At 38.5% G+C, this 18,387-nt stretch overlaps 1 protein-coding gene across 1 annotated transcript; it reads right to left on the reverse strand.

Annotated features, from left to right (window-relative positions):
- Positions 1-8,006: 8,006 nt before the first annotated feature.
- On the reverse strand, positions 8,007-9,839 carry LOC134817402 (uncharacterized). Its single transcript, XM_063826542.1, has one exon. It carries the CDS (start codon positions 9,837-9,839, stop codon positions 8,007-8,009), a length of 1,833 nt encoding a protein of 610 aa, XP_063682612.1.
- Between the last annotated feature and the right edge of the window lie 8,548 nt (positions 9,840-18,387).

Consider the following 18,387-nt stretch of genomic DNA (forward strand, 5'->3'; position numbering starts at 1 on the left):
AAATCTGCAGTGAATGTGTGAATAATGATGACCTCAAGCTAAGAAGGAAGATATGTATTTCTACAGGGCCCACCCACGCCTAGCTGGGTAGTCTAGTCCCTATATTAGACGGCCAATGCTCTATCCATTGGTATGTACGCGGCCTTACCCAGGCCTGTAATAAATGGGGAGTCCCTCTTAGGACGACCAGTGCTAGACACTGTTTACTACTGACTGAATGGAAACCTACTTAACTCTTTGGATTGGTAGGACCTGTCTGGTTACATGAACATTGGAGCTACTTTTAGATTAGCTCATGATATTATTGTGGACTTAGACTGCTTGGATGTATCACATCTCAACCATTGTTGGGTGTGTTACTTTGTTTTGGGATTTACTTGTAAGCTTTATTGATTTTATCCATAAAATTGCATTTCCAATGATATTTATGTAACTTGACAAACTTTTTCTACCAAAACGTTCTCGATCGGGAATCGTCTTTAACTTATTTTGGGGAATATTTTGACTTGATATAACTTGTCATACGTTGTATGACCCGCCGCGCGTTGAGCAATTAGAAATTTGGGCTGATCTAACATTTTAAACCAGAGGAATTAGTAATTCTGTTATGATTCATGTTAATAACCTTGGATTATAAGATTTACTGAAGTTTAGCACAAGCGATTTACTTATTTGCCAGATTAACGTCACTTACCAAGCTTGACAATTCCTTACTTATTGTCTTGTTATGTGTTTATGTACAATAGCCCATGCTTATATAACACATTTTTCAAGTATCGATTCAGTCCCTGGATTATATTATTCTTATTAGTAACAGCTCTAGGTGAAATGTTTGTAATCTGTATTTTTGTGCCTTTAAATTCTGCCCACAATGTTTCAACAAATTCTGCAATGTCTTTTGTGGTACTCTTGAAGTTAACTGTGTTGAGGTCAACAGAATCAACATAGTTAGTACCAGTCAGTAGAACAACTTTTTAACCTTTCTTTTTTCATTGTCATTTATCATATTTTCTTTCCTTCAGTGACGGTTCGAGGAGTCAACGCAAAAACTGTACAATTCAACGGGGATTTTATGTCTTATTGCTCGAAGAACACGCTGCTTTCTCCTGATTTCTCCTGATTTCTCCTGCTTCAGACGATAATATCAGAATAGTGCAATACCTACATCATCTACGCGCTTTTGTGGTTGTTTGCACAGTATTTGGTGTGAAGATCTTTTTATATGGCTCAGATTACAGTTAAAATAAAATAGAGTACTGTCACCAAGATGCAGTTAGGTCTAACCAGTTAGACCTAACTGCATCTTGGTGACAGTTATTTCTAAGATGTTGCATGACCTTTAATACATAGTTTATACCTAGCTGATAATGATATGGGACCAAAAATTTACTTTAATTCAATGAAACGAAAAGTTTTGTTCTTTGAAGTGCTGATATATGTTATTGTTAACTTATGATACAGATGAATTTTAGTTGTGTTACCTTAATTTCCAGGAGACCAATAATTATAATACAATGATTTCCTTTGAGAACATCTCCGGATGCCATGAAAAAATGCAGATGGTTTGTGACCACCTCAGCAAGTGGTGCATCAAGAACAAGCTAGTAGTGAACTGTGATACGAATAAAACGGAGGCCATAATCTTGAAAACTGCAGCTTATACTGAAGAACAGAAACCTGCAGAATTATGTATTAATGGGAAAAGCATCAACTACGTCCAAAGCACAAAGGTCCTTGGGGTAATAGTAGATGAAGACCTCAATTTCAAGAAACATGCGTCTCAAAAACTTAAAGAATGCAAAAGAAAGTGGGGATTAATAACAAAATCAACTAACCGCAACTACGGTCTAAACGTTTACAGCCTCACTCTCCTCCTTAAAACAATGGTCCTCACTAAACTGTTCTACGCAGCACCTATTTGGCTTCACAAGTGTCTCAATCAATTTAAAAGCTTCTGGAATAAAATCATTCTAAAAATATCTGGATCAGTCCTGAATCCACAAAGGGAATTAACCGAACTTGCTCTCCGCCTCCCACCACTGGATGTGCAACTCGAAGCTCTTTCGGTTAAATTCATGTGCAAAGTACTCACACAAGGTGACAACCTCTCAGCTACACTCTACCAAGTTGACGAAAGCAGAATACCAAGCTTTCATGTCTTAACAATGTCACTGAAAAAGTACTTCCTTTGGAAAGAAAATAAGTCACACGGAACCAGAATGATAGACCTAACGCAGCAACATTTCAAGGATCTGGCCTATTACACTCAGGCAGACATAATGAGCTACAAAAATAAGATCTGGATTGACAGCATCGAAACAAATCTGCAATGCAGAACTGTCAGTAACAACAAGGAGACCAAGATACTTGGTGTGATCACAAAGATCAAAAACAGTGGGCTGCTCCTAGACAAAAACAACTTCTTATTCGGGCACAACACGAGTAAAAATCTGGACAGCCGAATAATGGACTACATTCACGGCAGCTCACCACTCTTTGCGAATATCCAAAAGATCATGGGTGGTGACAGTGGTGAGGCCTGTCGTTTCTGCAACAGCTTCGATGATTCTCCTGTACACCAGCTCCTATTGTGTCTGGAGGTGCAAGACACCAGTTACCTGCAGCTAAAAGAAGAGCTGGGTGGGGCTGACTCACATTCCTATCTAGATGAAGTGTTAACAAAAAGCAGCACACAAAAAGCATTCATTAGAAGAGTCGAATTTCTTTGGGGTCAAAATGATGCTCTCCAGGATTTATCCAACTAAACTAGAAAGATCATAAAATAAAGACTCTGCAAACATCTCAGAGAAATAACACCACCGTAAAGATTAAAGAGGGAGGATCCTGGACCCCGAAATCCACCACTTTTCTGTACTTTCAGAGGTACCAATGTGGCAGGAAACCAGGGCTCATGCTGCCGCTGAGCTAAAGCAGTAGAGGGGATGGCGGCTTCTCTAGGATCTAACACGTCCTGAAGCAGACCAACACTATGTCCCAACGCACTGGTGTTGGGATGTCTGCCCCCGGTGCCTGTCCGGGTCAATAAAGCAGTCAAGCATCATGTATGCTTGACTGCTTTATTGAGCATTCTCAACCAACAAATGTGGGAACTCCCACAAAACACCAAAACAGATCTAAAGAGACACTTAACAACATTGGAAAAATAGACTGCAATTTGTTTATATAATTTATAAAGCATATATTATTGCCCACGTTAAGGGGCCTGTTAATAATTTATTAAATTATTAGCTATTTTAGATTTAATAATAATATAATACAAGTTTGAATTATATGTGGTCATTCTGTAAATATATTACACACACGCAGCCAACACAAGGAAAAGATTTGGGGCAAAATTTGAGTTTCATTTCCCTCTGACATACACAAAGAGTAAAGACTATATCAGATCATGGAGGGCCTAAGTTAATGAACTGAAGTAATAGATCTAAAAGATAAGAAAGCGAACACATTTAAAATCTTTAACCAAATACATACACTCGAAACAGCTAAATCGATGGATAAACGTTGTTTAAAGTGCATTCAAATAATGTGTATTATAGAAAAGAATATTCAAACAATATACACATAATATAGCAATGGCCAATTGGCTGACTATAAGGTCATGGCCTGAACAAACAATTTTTTTAAAATAGTCAAGTGATGCTAAAGCAGAGCACAAATGTGTAATAAGTTAATAGATTAAAAAACTGATTCATGTGATGCATTCGCAGAGCACAGATAAAAATACTGATTCAATGATTAAAATTATAGCTGTGAGTGTCAATAAATTACTGTGTCGTAAAAAAAGGAAAGATGCACACGTGATCTGAGATACCAATATCTCAATATCAAAAGGATAGTGTCTAGAAACATTCATAGTCCTAACTTGATAGCAGGTATCAAGTTAAACGAAGTTACACTGACTGGCAATGTATACGATTGCCGTCTCCCTCTCTCACCCCTGACCGCTATCAGGGTGCTCCTGAGGATTGAGAATCTAATCCTGGTGCGCATGTAACACATAATAGCCGCATAGTCTTCTCCTCTCTTCTGGGATAGTTTTTCAGCGAGTCTCTTGTGGTATCTTGTGGCTTGTGGACCCCATCCGCCATTTGTTGAGTATATAAGTGGAGTAAAGGTGCCTTTTTCCACCTGGATGATTCTGTTGTTGTACTTTTTCATTTTCCTCATTTCATGAGCTTTATAGATCTGTTCCATATCTTTTTTGTCATATGTGGGTGAGTTGGGGTGGGTAACACAGACATCAAAGAATGTTCGTTCAAATGTGCTCCAGAGACCTCGTGAGGATACATCAGGTGCAGCTCTATCAGCATTGGTACCAACAATTTCTTCATTATCAAGGGGTATCAATGCTGGCTCAGTCACTACATCTCTGCATACTTCACGCTGCAGCTCTGCATTTAGATCGCGGATGTTGATGTGTCTCATAGAAACATAGCCACCTTTCTTGCATATAAGTGTGTGATTCACATTATTTCTCTCTCCACAAGCACAGTGAAATGGGGTGTTAGGGATCTCCCAACCATAACGCAAGTACAGAGCATCACGGAACTCAATCTTGTTCAGGGAGTAGCCAAATCTCTTCAATGGAAGTGCAGTAAGCCAACATCCTGAACCTTTCTCTTTGATGAACTGGAGAGATCTCTTTAGGTTGGGATCTCTTACACTGTCCTCTATTGATTTGCTAACCGTAAATATTCAAATAAGTGTTTCTCCTTGATTGCCTTGAGACTTTTTATAGTGTCATTTTGAATTGACATGTTGTAATGTTCAAGGGTGTTTTGCTGGTTGATAATCAGGTCTGTGAGGTCTTTTGTGATGGAGACTGAGGCTGTGAATTCTCTATTGCAGTTTTCAACTGGGTTGGAGATGCCTAGGCCACCATGTCTGACTGGCAATGCAAATATGGAGCGGTCCAAGTCTGATACGTTCTTACCCAAGATTGCTGGAATAAAATCTGTTCTGATGCAATCCTCCAATGGTTGAAACAAGTGACTTATACCCGGGATGCTTATTTGGTTCACAGGTTTTTCCTAGACTCCGTGTTAGGACATTAGCTTTCTGTACCACTTTTTCGTTATCTTAGAATTTATTTCGATTTTATTTTATTCCCACTCTCGATTCCTCGCTAGCAGTCCGGTTAATTTTAATCATTAGGTCTTATTAAAGAACCTCTCACCCTCTAAGAAAACTCCGTTTGGAGATATTCCTTGTTACGTTCTATGTTATTAAATTTCGGAGTAAAATTTTCTAACACGTGCATAATGCATTATTAAGGAGTAAAATGCCTCCGCAGGCATTCTAGAACGGTATTTATTTTAACACTTCATGCACGGGTGCCATTCTGCTTATTTGGTTCACAGGTTTTTCCTAGACTCCGTGTTAGGACATTAGCTTTCTGTACCACTTTTTCGTTATCTTAGAATTTATTTCGCTTTTATTTTATTCCCACTCTCGATTCCTCGCTAGCAGTCCGGTTAATTTTAATCATTAGGTCTTATTAAAGAACCTCTCACCCTCTAAGAAAACTCCGTTTGGAGATATTCCTTGTTACGTTCTATGTTATTAAATTTCGGAGTAAAATTTTCTAACACGTGCATAATGCATTATTAAGGAGTAAAATGCCTCCGCAGGCATTCTAGAACGGTATTTATTTTAACACTTCATGCACGGGTGCCATTCTGCTTATTTGGTTCACAGGTTTTTCCTAGACTCCGTGTTAGGACATTAGCTTTCTGTACCACTTTTTCGTTATCTTAGAATTTATTTCGCTTTTATTTTATTCCCACTCTCGATTCCTCGCTAGCAGTCCGGTTAATTTTAATCATTAGGTCTTATTAAAGAACCTCTCACCCTCTAAGAAAACTCCGTTTGGAGATATTCCTTGTTACGTTCTATGTTATTAAATTTCGGAGTAAAATTTTCTAACACGTGCATAATGCATTATTAAGGAGTAAAATGCCTCCGCAGGCATTCTAGAACGGTATTTATTTTAACACTTCATGCACGGGTGCCATTCTGCTTATTTGGTTCACAGGTTTTTCCTAGACTCCGTGTTAGGACATTAGCTTTCTGTACCACTTTTTCGTTATCTTAGAATTTATTTCGCTTTTATTTTATTCCCACTCTCGATTCCTCGCTAGCAGTCCGGTTAATTTTAATCATTAGGTCTTATTAAAGAACCTCTCACCCTCTAAGAAAACTCCGTTTGGAGATATTCCTTGTTACGTTCTATGTTATTAAATTTCGGAGTAAAATTTTCTAACACGTGCATAATGCATTATTAAGGAGTAAAATGCCTCCGCAGGCATTCTAGAACGGTATTTATTTTAACACTTCATGCACGGGTGCCATTCTGCTTATTTGGTTCACAGGTTTTTCCTAGACTCCGTGTTAGGACATTAGCTTTCTGTACCACTTTTTCGTTATCTTAGAATTTATTTCGCTTTTATTTTATTCCCACTCTCGATTCCTCGCTAGCAGTCCGGTTAATTTTAATCATTAGGTCTTATTAAAGAACCTCTCACCCTCTAAGAAAACTCCGTTTGGAGATATTCCTTGTTACGTTCTATGTTATTAAATTTCGGAGTAAAATTTTCTAACACGTGCATAATGCATTATTAAGGAGTAAAATGCCTCCGCAGGCATTCTAGAACGGTATTTATTTTAACACTTCATGCACGGGTGCCATTCTGCTTATTTGGTTCACAGGTTTTTCCTAGACTCCGTGTTAGGACATTAGCTTTCTGTACCACTTTTTCGTTATCTTAGAATTTATTTCGCTTTTATTTTATTCCCACTCTCGATTCCTCGCTAGCAGTCCGGTTAATTTTAATCATTAGGTCTTATTAAAGAACCTCTCACCCTCTAAGAAAACTCCGTTTGGAGATATTCCTTGTTACGTTCTATGTTATTAAATTTCGGAGTAAAATTTTCTAACACGTGCATAATGCATTATTAAGGAGTAAAATGCCTCCGCAGGCATTCTAGAACGGTATTTATTTTAACACTTCATGCACGGGTGCCATTCTGCTTATTTGGTTCACAGGTTTTTCCTAGACTCCGTGTTAGGACATTAGCTTTCTGTACCACTTTTTCGTTATCTTAGAATTTATTTCGCTTTTATTTTATTCCCACTCTCGATTCCTCGCTAGCAGTCCGGTTAATTTTAATCATTAGGTCTTATTAAAGAACCTCTCATCCTCTAAGAAAACTCCGTTTGGAGATATTCCTTGTTACGTTCTATGTTATTAAATTTCGGAGTAAAATTTTCTAACACGTGCATAATGCATTATTAAGGAGTAAAATGCCTCCGCAGGCATTCTAGAACGGTATTTATTTTAACACTTCATGCACGGGTGCCATTCTGCTTATTTGGTTCACAGGTTTTTCCTAGACTCCGTGTTAGGACATTAGCTTTCTGTACCACTTTTTCGTTATCTTAGAATTTATTTCGCTTTTATTTTATTCCCACTCTCGATTCCTCGCTAGCAGTCCGGTTAATTTTAATCATTAGGTCTTATTAAAGAACCTCTCACCCTCTAAGAAAACTCCGTTTGGAGATATTCCTTGTTACGTTCTATGTTATTAAATTTCGGAGTAAAATTTTCTAACACGTGCATAATGCATTATTAAGGAGTAAAATGCCTCCGCAGGCATTCTAGAACGGTATTTATTTTAACACTTCATGCACGGGTGCCATTCTGCTTATTTGGTTCACAGGTTTTTCCTAGACTCCGTGTTAGGACATTAGCTTTCTGTACCACTTTTTCGTTATCTTAGAATTTATTTTTTTGAGATGACAATTGCAGATTATATTATGTGTATATAAATAATAACTTTTGTCAAACAGTATATATATACATTCAATTAAATCAAGTGATGCAATTGGCAGAGCACAATCAAATTTTAAGTGTTGCAATTGGCAGAGCACAATTCATTGCTACTAATAATTTTTTCAAAAACATTTTAACAAAACACATGATCTACTCCATTATAGGGGCAGGGATGAGGTTGTATGAAACTTCTGATAGCTGAATCTCACGTTTGGTGTCCACCTTCTTTCCTCGGTACCCTCGTAGAGCAATAAGAGTTGTTCTCAACATTGCAAATCTTATCCTAGTTCTCACGTGTCTTACTACATCGCAGTACCTTTCCTTCCTTTTTCTTGCAATGAGGTCTGCTACTCTGTTGACGAACTGCTTACACTCTTTAGACATTCCTCCAGATGTGAGGAATACAGCCGGGGTGAAGGTAGCCTTCTCCACATTCAACACTCTCTCCAAGTACTCGTCCTTCTTCTCTTTCTCGTTCTCTTCGTATACTTCTTGAAGAGTTTTTGTCCTGTTTGATAAGCAATTGGGGTGTGAAACCCTTATGTCAAGAAAGGTCTTATCAAATGGAGTCCAAACTCCTCTAGCAGATACATCAAGCCGAGCTTGGTCACCTGTTATAGTCTTGGGGTTGAGGCAGTCACCCTCATTCACCTTCTGTAGCTGGGGTTCAACTTTTACATCATGACATACCTCACGAAGTAGATTTGCCATTGTGTCTCTGATGTTGTTGTGGGTCATTATCACGTAGCCCCCTAGCTTACAGGTGAGAAGGTGGTCAAGATCACTTGTTTTCCCACATCCACAGGTGATGGGAGTGTTTGGTATCCACCAACTGTAGCGTAAGCAGACACTGTCTCGAAACTCCTCTTTGTTCAGAGTGTAGCCATACTGCTGAAGTGGCAATGTGTTAAGCCAACTGGACGCTCCCTTTTCTCTTGCTGTTAGTAGTGCTCTCTTAGAGGAGGTGCCACATCTTTCAGCTATAGCGTTAAACTTGGCTTGGAGCTCGGAATTCTTCAAATTTTTTATCATTTCTTTCCCTGATTTGGTGAGGTTACTGGATGCAGTGTAAACTTCCTGTTGGTCCACTATTGCCTTTGTAAGCTCGGTGGTGAGTAGCTTGGAAGCTGTGTACTCAGACTGGCATTCCTCGTGGGGTTTACCAATGCCCAATCCTCCCAATCTTATTGGTAGACTTAACACGTCCCTCTCTAAGTCTGAAATCTCCCTGCCCAGCATCTTTGGCAGAAGCTTTTGTCTTATTTCATGTTCTAGCGGCTCCATGGCTTCAGAGATATGAGGAACAGTCCTTTGAACAAACTTCCATCGGTGTTGTATGCCAGAGATGTAGGCTGAATAGGCTGCTTGAGGCTCAGATTCTGCAATATCAGCTAGCATCTTGATGTCTTCGCACCACCCTTGGACCTTATCGGCAATGTACTGATCTTTGACACCTGTATTGCCAAGTACTGCACCAAGATGCCTTGTGCCTGATGTTATTTGCATATTGAACTCTCCAAACAATGCCTTGGCCTGGTCGATCATCTGAGGGTCCTTCACTACTAGAATGCTTTTAGATGGGTTAGGAAAATAACCATACTTAGGTCCAACTTGGAGCAACTCCTTCCACCACTTATACACTGCCTCCAATTTCCCTCCAGCAGCACTATCATCGGCAAACCACACCTGTTTGATGATGTTTCTCAGGCGGTCGATAAGTGGCTTGGTGCTAAGAGCATATCCACCAGTGGCAATATTGTCTCCTTGAGTGAAACCTTCGCAGCTCTTGATGATCACTCCCTTGCTGTTTGCCACATAAAGGTCTGTTGGTTCTCTGTAGGTGTTCTCAAAATATTTAGCAAGTGGTGGGCAAACATACTGCATGTTGTTGGTAGCAGCAGTCCTATTGAGAGCGTTGAATGCGTTGGAAGCATCCACTAACAAAATGGCTTCCGTGTCCTCATCATCGTGCACCTCTGCCATAGCATGTATTGCTGCCTCGATCCCCCCTTCATGGCCTGCACATGTTTGAAGTGGTCCAGCATTCTTCTGAATATCTTTTTTTTTTTAATACCATCATCACACACTTCCCAATAATCCGTCTCAGGATCTCACCAATACCAATTGGTCTTAGGCCTGGACATTTATCTAAGGGGACAAGCCTACCAGCTGTGAGCACTGCTATTGATTTGAAATCTACATCTTCAGTACATACACGCCTGGCTAATCTGGCAATTGCTTCAGCGACAAGCTCTTGGGATTTACTAAATGCACTACAACACAGGATGTGCTGCCAGCACTCTGAATCTACTAGTGTTGATTTTATTCCCACTCTCGATTCCTCGCTAGCAGTCCGGTTAATTTTAATCATTAGGTCTTATTAAAGAACCTCTCACCCTCTAAGAAAACTCCGTTTGGAGATATTCCTTGTTACGTTCTATGTTATTAAATTTCGGAGTAAAATTTTCTAACACGTGCATAATGCATTATTAAGGAGTAAAATGCCTCCGCAGGCATTCTAGAACGGTATTTATTTTAACACTTCATGCACGGGTGCCATTCTGCTTATTTGGTTCACAGGTTTTTCCTAGACTCCGTGTTAGGACATTAGCTTTCTGTACCACTTTTTCGTTATCTTAGAATTTATTTCGCTTTTATTTTATTCCCACTCTCGATTCCTCGCTAGCAGTCCGGTTAATTTTAATCATTAGGTCTTATTAAAGAACCTCTCACCCTCTAAGAAAACTCCGTTTGGAGATATTCCTTGTTACGTTCTATGTTATTAAATTTCGGAGTAAAATTTTCTAACACGTGCATAATGCATTATTAAGGAGTAAAATGCCTCCGCAGGCATTCTAGAACGGTATTTATTTTAACACTTCATGCACGGGTGCCATTCTGCTTATTTGGTTCACAGGTTTTTCCTAGACTCCGTGTTAGGACATTAGCTTTCTGTACCACTTTTTCGTTATCTTAGAATTTATTTCGCTTTTATTTTATTCCCACTCTCGATTCCTCGCTAGCAGTCCGGTTAATTTTAATCATTAGGTCTTATTAAAGAACATCTCACCCTCTAAGAAAACTCCGTTTGGAGATATTCCTTGTTACGTTCTATTTCGGAGTAAAATTTTCTAACACGTGCATAATGCATTATTAAGGAGTAAAATGCCTCCGCAGGCATTCTAGAACGGTATTTATTTTAACACTTCATGCACGGGTGCCATTCTGCTTATTTGGTTCACAGGTTTTTCCTAGACTCCGTGTTAGGACATTAGCTTTCTGTACCACTTTTTCGTTATCTTAGAATTTATTTCGCTTTTATTTTATTCCCACTCTCGATTCCTCGCTAGCAGTCCGGTTAATTTTAATCATTAGGTCTTATTAAAGAACCTCTCACCCTCTAAGAAAACTCCGTTTGGAGATATTCCTTGTTACGTTCTATGAGTATTGCTGAAAGCACAGTGTAAGGCCTACACGGACCGCCTCTAACTAGCCAATCCCTGTTTACATGCCGTGTAGCAGGGGACTAGAAAGAGCTAAACTAGTAAGCGGGGCATGTTATTAAATTTCGGAGTAAAATTTTCTAACACGTGCATAATGCATTATTAAGGAGTAAAATGCCTCCGCAGGCATTCTAGAACGGTATTTATTTTAACACTTCATGCACGGGTGCCATTCTGCTTATTTGGTTCACAGGTTTTTCCTAGACTCCGTGTTAGGACATTAGCTTTCTGTACCACTTTTTCGTTATCTTAGAATTTATTTCGCTTTTATTTTATTCCCACTCTCGATTCCTCGCTAGCAGTCCGGTTAATTTTAATCATTAGGTCTTATTAAAGAACCTCTCACCCTCTAAGAAAACTCCGTTTGGAGATATTCCTTGTTACGTTCTATGTTATTAAATTTCGGAGTAAAATTTTCTAACACGTGCATAATGCATTATTAAGGAGTAAAATGCCTCCGCAGGCATTCTAGAACGGTATTTATTTTAACACTTCATGCACGGGTGCCATTCTGCTTATTTGGTTCACAGGTTTTTCCTAGACTCCGTGTTAGGACATTAGCTTTCTGTACCACTTTTTCGTTATCTTAGAATTTATTTCGCTTTTATTTTATTCCCACTCTCGATTCCTCGCTAGCAGTCCGGTTAATTTTAATCATTAGGTCTTATTAAAGAACCTCTCACCCTCTAAGAAAACTCCGTTTGGAGATATTCCTTGTTACGTTCTATGTTATTAAATTTCGGAGTAAAATTTTCTAACACGTGCATAATGCATTATTAAGGAGTAAAATGCCTCCGCAGGCATTCTAGAACGGTATTTATTTTAACACTTCATGCACGGGTGCCATTCTGCTTATTTGGTTCACAGGTTTTTCCTAGACTCCGTGTTAGGACATTAGCTTTCTGTACCACTTTTTCGTTATCTTAGAATTTATTTCGCTTTTATTTTATTCCCACTCTCGATTCCTCGCTAGCAGTCCGGTTAATTTTAATCATTAGGTCTTATTAAAGAACCTCTCACCCTCTAAGAAAACTCCGTTTGGAGATATTCCTTGTTACGTTCTATGTTATTAAATTTCGGAGTAAAATTTTCTAACACGTGCATAATGCATTATTAAGGAGTAAAATGCCTCCGCAGGCATTCTAGAACGGTATTTATTTTAACACTTCATGCACGGGTGCCATTCTGCTTATTTGGTTCACAGGTTTTTCCTAGACTCCGTGTTAGGACATTAGCTTTCTGTACCACTTTTTCGTTATCTTAGAATTTATTTCGCTTTTATTTTATTCCCACTCTCGATTCCTCGCTAGCAGTCCGGTTAATTTTAATCATTAGGTCTTATTAAAGAACCTCTCACCCTCTAAGAAAACTCCGTTTGGAGATATTCCTTGTTACGTTCTATGTTATTAAATTTCGGAGTAAAATTTTCTAACACGTGCATAATGCATTATTAAGGAGTAAAATGCCTCCGCAGGCATTCTAGAACGGTATTTATTTTAACACTTCATGCACGGGTGCCATTCTGCTTATTTGGTTCACAGGTTTTTCCTAGACTCCGTGTTAGGACATTAGCTTTCTGTACCACTTTTTCGTTATCTTAGAATTTATTTCGCTTTTATTTTATTCCCACTCTCGATTCCTCGCTAGCAGTCCGGTTAATTTTAATCATTAGGTCTTATTAAAGAACCTCTCACCCTCTAAGAAAACTCCGTTTGGAGATATTCCTTGTTACGTTCTATGTTATTAAATTTCGGAGTAAAATTTTCTAACACGTGCATAATGCATTATTAAGGAGTAAAATGCCTCCGCAGGCATTCTAGAACGGTATTTATTTTAACACTTCATGCACGGGTGCCATTCTGCTTATTTGGTTCACAGGTTTTTCCTAGACTCCGTGTTAGGACATTAGCTTTCTGTACCACTTTTTCGTTATCTTAGAATTTATTTCGCTTTTATTTTATTCCCACTCTCGATTCCTCGCTAGCAGTCCGGTTAATTTTAATCATTAGGTCTTATTAAAGAACCTCTCACCCTCTAAGAAAACTCCGTTTGGAGATATTCCTTGTTACGTTCTATGTTATTAAATTTCGGAGTAAAATTTTCTAACACGTGCATAATGCATTATTAAGGAGTAAAATGCCTCCGCAGGCATTCTAGAACGGTATTTATTTTAACACTTCATGCACGGGTGCCATTCTGCTTATTTGGTTCACAGGTTTTTCCTAGACTCCGTGTTAGGACATTAGCTTTCTGTACCACTTTTTCGTTATCTTAGAATTTATTTCGCTTTTATTTTATTCCCACTCTCGATTCCTCGCTAGCAGTCCGGTTAATTTTAATCATTAGGTCTTATTAAAGAACCTCTCACCCTCTAAGAAAACTCCGTTTGGAGATATTCCTTGTTACGTTCTATGTTATTAAATTTCGGAGTAAAATTTTCTAACACGTGCATAATGCATTATTAAGGAGTAAAATGCCTCCGCAGGCATTCTAGAACGGTATTTATTTTAACACTTCATGCACGGGTGCCATTCTGCTTATTTGGTTCACAGGTTTTTCCTAGACTCCGTGTTAGGACATTAGCTTTCTGTACCACTTTTTCGTTATCTTAGAATTTATTTCGCTTTTATTTTATTCCCACTCTCGATTCCTCGCTAGCAGTCCGGTTAATTTTAATCATTAGGTCTTATTAAAGAACCTCTCACCCTCTAAGAAAACTCCGTTTGGAGATATTCCTTGTTACGTTCTATGTTATTAAATTTCGGAGTAAAATTTTCTAACACGTGCATAATGCATTATTAAGGAGTAAAATGCCTCCGCAGGCATTCTAGAACGGTATTTATTTTAACACTTCATGCACGGGTGCCATTCTGCTTATTTGGTTCACAGGTTTTTCCTAGACTCCGTGTTAGGACATTAGCTTTCTGTACCACTTTTTCGTTATCTTAGAATTTATTTCGCTTTTATTTTATTCCCACTCTCGATTCCTCGCTAGCAGTCCGGTTAATTTTAATCATTAGGTCTTATTAAAGAACCTCTCACCCTCTAAGAAAACTCCGTTTGGAGATATTCCTTGTTACGTTCTATGTTATTAAATTTCGGAGTAAAATTTTCTAACACGTGCATAATGCATTATTAAGGAGTAAAATGCCTCCGCAGGCATTCTAGAACGGTATTTATTTTAACACTTCATGCACGGGTGCCATTCTGCTTATTTGGTTCACAGGTTTTTCCTAGACTCCGTGTTAGGACATTAGCTTTCTGTACCACTTTTTCGTTATCTTAGAATTTATTTCGCTTTTATTTTATTCCCACTCTCGATTCCTCGCTAGCAGTCCGGTTAATTTTAATCATTAGGTCTTATTAAAGAACCTCTCACCCTCTAAGAAAACTCCGTTTGGAGATATTCCTTGTTACGTTCTATGTTATTAAATTTCGGAGTAAAATTTTCTAACACGTGCATAATGCATTATTAAGGAGTAAAATGCCTCCGCAGGCATTCTAGAACGGTATTTATTTTAACACTTCATGCACGGGTGCCATTCTGCTTATTTGGTTCACAGGTTTTTCCTAGACTCCGTGTTAGGACATTAGCTTTCTGTACCACTTTTTCGTTATCTTAGAATTTATTTCGCTTTTATTTTATTCCCACTCTCGATTCCTCGCTAGCAGTCCGGTTAATTTTAATCATTAGGTCTTATTAAAGAACCTCTCACCCTCTAAGAAAACTCCGTTTGGAGATATTCCTTGTTACGTTCTATGTTATTAAATTTCGGAGTAAAATTTTCTAACACGTGCATAATGCATTATTAAGGAGTAAAATGCCTCCGCAGGCATTCTAGAACGGTATTTATTTTAACACTTCATGCACGGGTGCCATTCTGCTTATTTGGTTCACAGGTTTTTCCTAGACTCCGTGTTAGGACATTAGCTTTCTGTACCACTTTTTCGTTATCTTAGAATTTATTTCGCTTTTATTTTATTCCCACTCTCGATTCCTCGCTAGCAGTCCGGTTAATTTTAATCATTAGGTCTTATTAAAGAACCTCTCACCCTCTAAGAAAACTCCGTTTGGAGATATTCCTTGTTACGTTCTATGTTATTAAATTTCGGAGTAAAATTTTCTAACACGTGCATAATGCATTATTAAGGAGTAAAATGCCTCCGCAGGCATTCTAGAACGGTATTTATTTTAACACTTCATGCACGGGTGCCATTCTGCTTATTTGGTTCACAGGTTTTTCCTAGACTCCGTGTTAGGACATTAGCTTTCTGTACCACTTTTTCGTTATCTTAGAATTTATTTCGCTTTTATTTTATTCCCACTCTCGATTCCTCGCTAGCAGTCCGGTTAATTTTAATCATTAGGTCTTATTAAAGAACCTCTCACCCTCTAAGAAAACTCCGTTTGGAGATATTCCTTGTTACGTTCTATGTTATTAAATTTCGGAGTAAAATTTTCTAACACGTGCATAATGCATTATTAAGGAGTAAAATGCCTCCGCAGGCATTCTAGAACGGTATTTATTTTAACACTTCATGCACGGGTGCCATTCTGCTTATTTGGTTCACAGGTTTTTCCTAGACTCCGTGTTAGGACATTAGCTTTCTGTACCACTTTTTCGTTATCTTAGAATTTATTTCGCTTTTATTTTATTCCCACTCTCGATTCCTCGCTAGCAGTCCGGTTAATTTTAATCATTAGGTCTTATTAAAGAACCTCTCACCCTCTAAGAAAACTCCGTTTGGAGATATTCCTTGTTACGTTCTATGTTATTAAATTTCCCTGTGTTTGAATACTGTCACTTTTTAACTGCTTTAAGTATTTGTAATTTTAGGCCGATTTCTGCACTTTTACACTGGGTCAAAATTCATTATTTCTGGGATGGAGACGACTTATATCTACATTTAACCTGAAGCGTTTGCTTGTCTGACTTACTTCATTAGACTTTATTTCAACATACCGTGTCGTATCATGCTTTATCGTGTCTCCTTCTTCAGAGACAGGCTTCTTTCAGCATACCGTGTCGTATCATGCTTTATCGTCTCTCCTACTTCAGAGACAGGCTTTCTTTCAACATACCGTGTCGTATCATGCTTTATCTTGTCTCCTTCATCAGACACAGGCTTTCTTTCAACATACCGTGTCGTCTCTCCTTCTTCAGAGACAGGCTTTATTTCAACATACCGTGTCGCATCTTGTTTTATTGTCTCTCCTTCTTCAGAGACAGGCTTTCTTTCAGCATTATATCGTGTCGTAACAAGTTCTACGTCTCTACTTCTTCAGAGACATTCACTATTTCAGTCAAGGTATTTATCCTTATATTTATTATTGGTTTTAAAAATTTTTTTTTTTTTTTTTCGTCTCTTCTTCTTCAGAGACTGGCTTTCTTTCAGCATACCGTGTCGTATCAAGTTTTTATCATCTCTCCTTCAGAGACAGGCTTTATTTCAACATACCATGTCGTATCATGTTTTTATGGTCTCTCCTTCAGAGACCGGCTTTCTTTCAGCATACCGTGTCGTCTCTCCTTCTTCAGAGATAGGCTTTATTTCAACATACCGTGTCGTATCATGCTTTATCGTGTCTCCTTCATCAGACACAGGCTTTCTTTCAACATACCGTGTCGTTTCATGCTTTATCTTGTCTCCTTCATCAGACACAGGCTTTCTTTCAACATACCGTGTCGTCTCTCCTTCTTCAGAGACAGGCTTTATTTCAACATACCGTGTCGCATCTTGTTTTATTGTCTCTCCTTCTTCAGAGACAGGCTTTCTTTCAGCATTATATCGTGTCGTAACAAGTTCTACGTCTCTACTTCTTCAGAGACATTCACTATTTCAGTCAAGGTATTTATCCTTATATTTATTATTGGTTTTAAAAATTTTTAAATTCAAATTTGTATTTTATTTATCAGTTTAATTTGAAGCACACTTGGACAAATAGAGCCTCCCATTTTGTTATTATTATCTAGATAGGTGATAGGTACCATGGACACTGGATCTCAGCAACATACAGAAGATACTACCTGTCATCATAATAGAGTCTAATGAACTCTACCCACAGGTTAGTCAGGCAGTGGATCACACTCTGATGACATCTCCTTTTGGAGATTTCGGACTCTCAGACTACCTATACTAGTTGAGTGTGTTCCATAACCTAGCACCCTGCCTAAACGTTCGGTACTCCTGGACCTATGTGGCAAGCCTGCTCCCTGAACAAAAAAAAATATATATATATACCCGGGATGGTCCTCTGAATGAACGTCCACCGGTGACAAATTCCCTTAGTATATGCAGTCAAAGCAGCTTGGGGCTCCTCAACAGCAATTGATGACAACAGCTTGATGTCCTGACACCATTTATGGACTTTATCTGAGACATATTTGTTCTTAAAAGCTTCGCTGCCAATTGCTGCACCCAAATGGCGTTCTCCTTCAGACTCGATTTTAATACCAGTGCTTGAGAATACTTTCTGCGCAAGATCTAGGTCCTCGCTATTCTTCACAATCAGGACGGTCTTACTGGCTTTTGGGTAATATCCATACTTTGGTCCTTGCTCCAACAGCGTATCCCACCATATCTTAAAGGGATCATGAAGTGTCCCCGACTTAATCGTCAAAACATTTCACATATACTATCACATAGAGACCCTAATATAAGAATAGGGCTCGGAATTCCCAGATTCGTAACTTAATTATGTCGCGTGAAATCGATACTGGAAGATCGCCCTATTTTGTTGGATTGCGGCTAACTGTCAGACACCGCAATAGAAACAGTGTTAAAATGCACATTTTTATTCATGTGCTGTGGCGCCAATTTAATTGATAAAATCTTCAAATTAACGACACTTGATAGATTTGACTTTTATCTTTCGAAAATTGTGGTTGTATAATGTGCATAATATACACAAGCGTCAAATAATTGTCTTAAAAATTTACTAGTAAAAGCTCTTACGGGCATTTTCTGCTCGATACGCTAGGGACTCCACATACATCTTTCTAGACGTACTTTTGACCGTACAATCG

The sequence above is a fragment of the Bolinopsis microptera genome, chromosome 6 (genome assembly GCF_026151205.1).
Source record: "Bolinopsis microptera isolate Bmic1 chromosome 6, MBARI_Bmic_1.0, whole genome shotgun sequence".
Taxonomy (NCBI): Eukaryota; Metazoa; Ctenophora; class Tentaculata; order Lobata; family Bolinopsidae; genus Bolinopsis; species Bolinopsis microptera.

Excerpts from the sequence above, each read along its gene's own strand:
- LOC134817402 (XM_063826542.1), bottom strand. The coding sequence starts at position 9,839 with ATGGCAGAGGTGCACGATGATGAGGACACGGAAGCCATTTTGTTAGTG.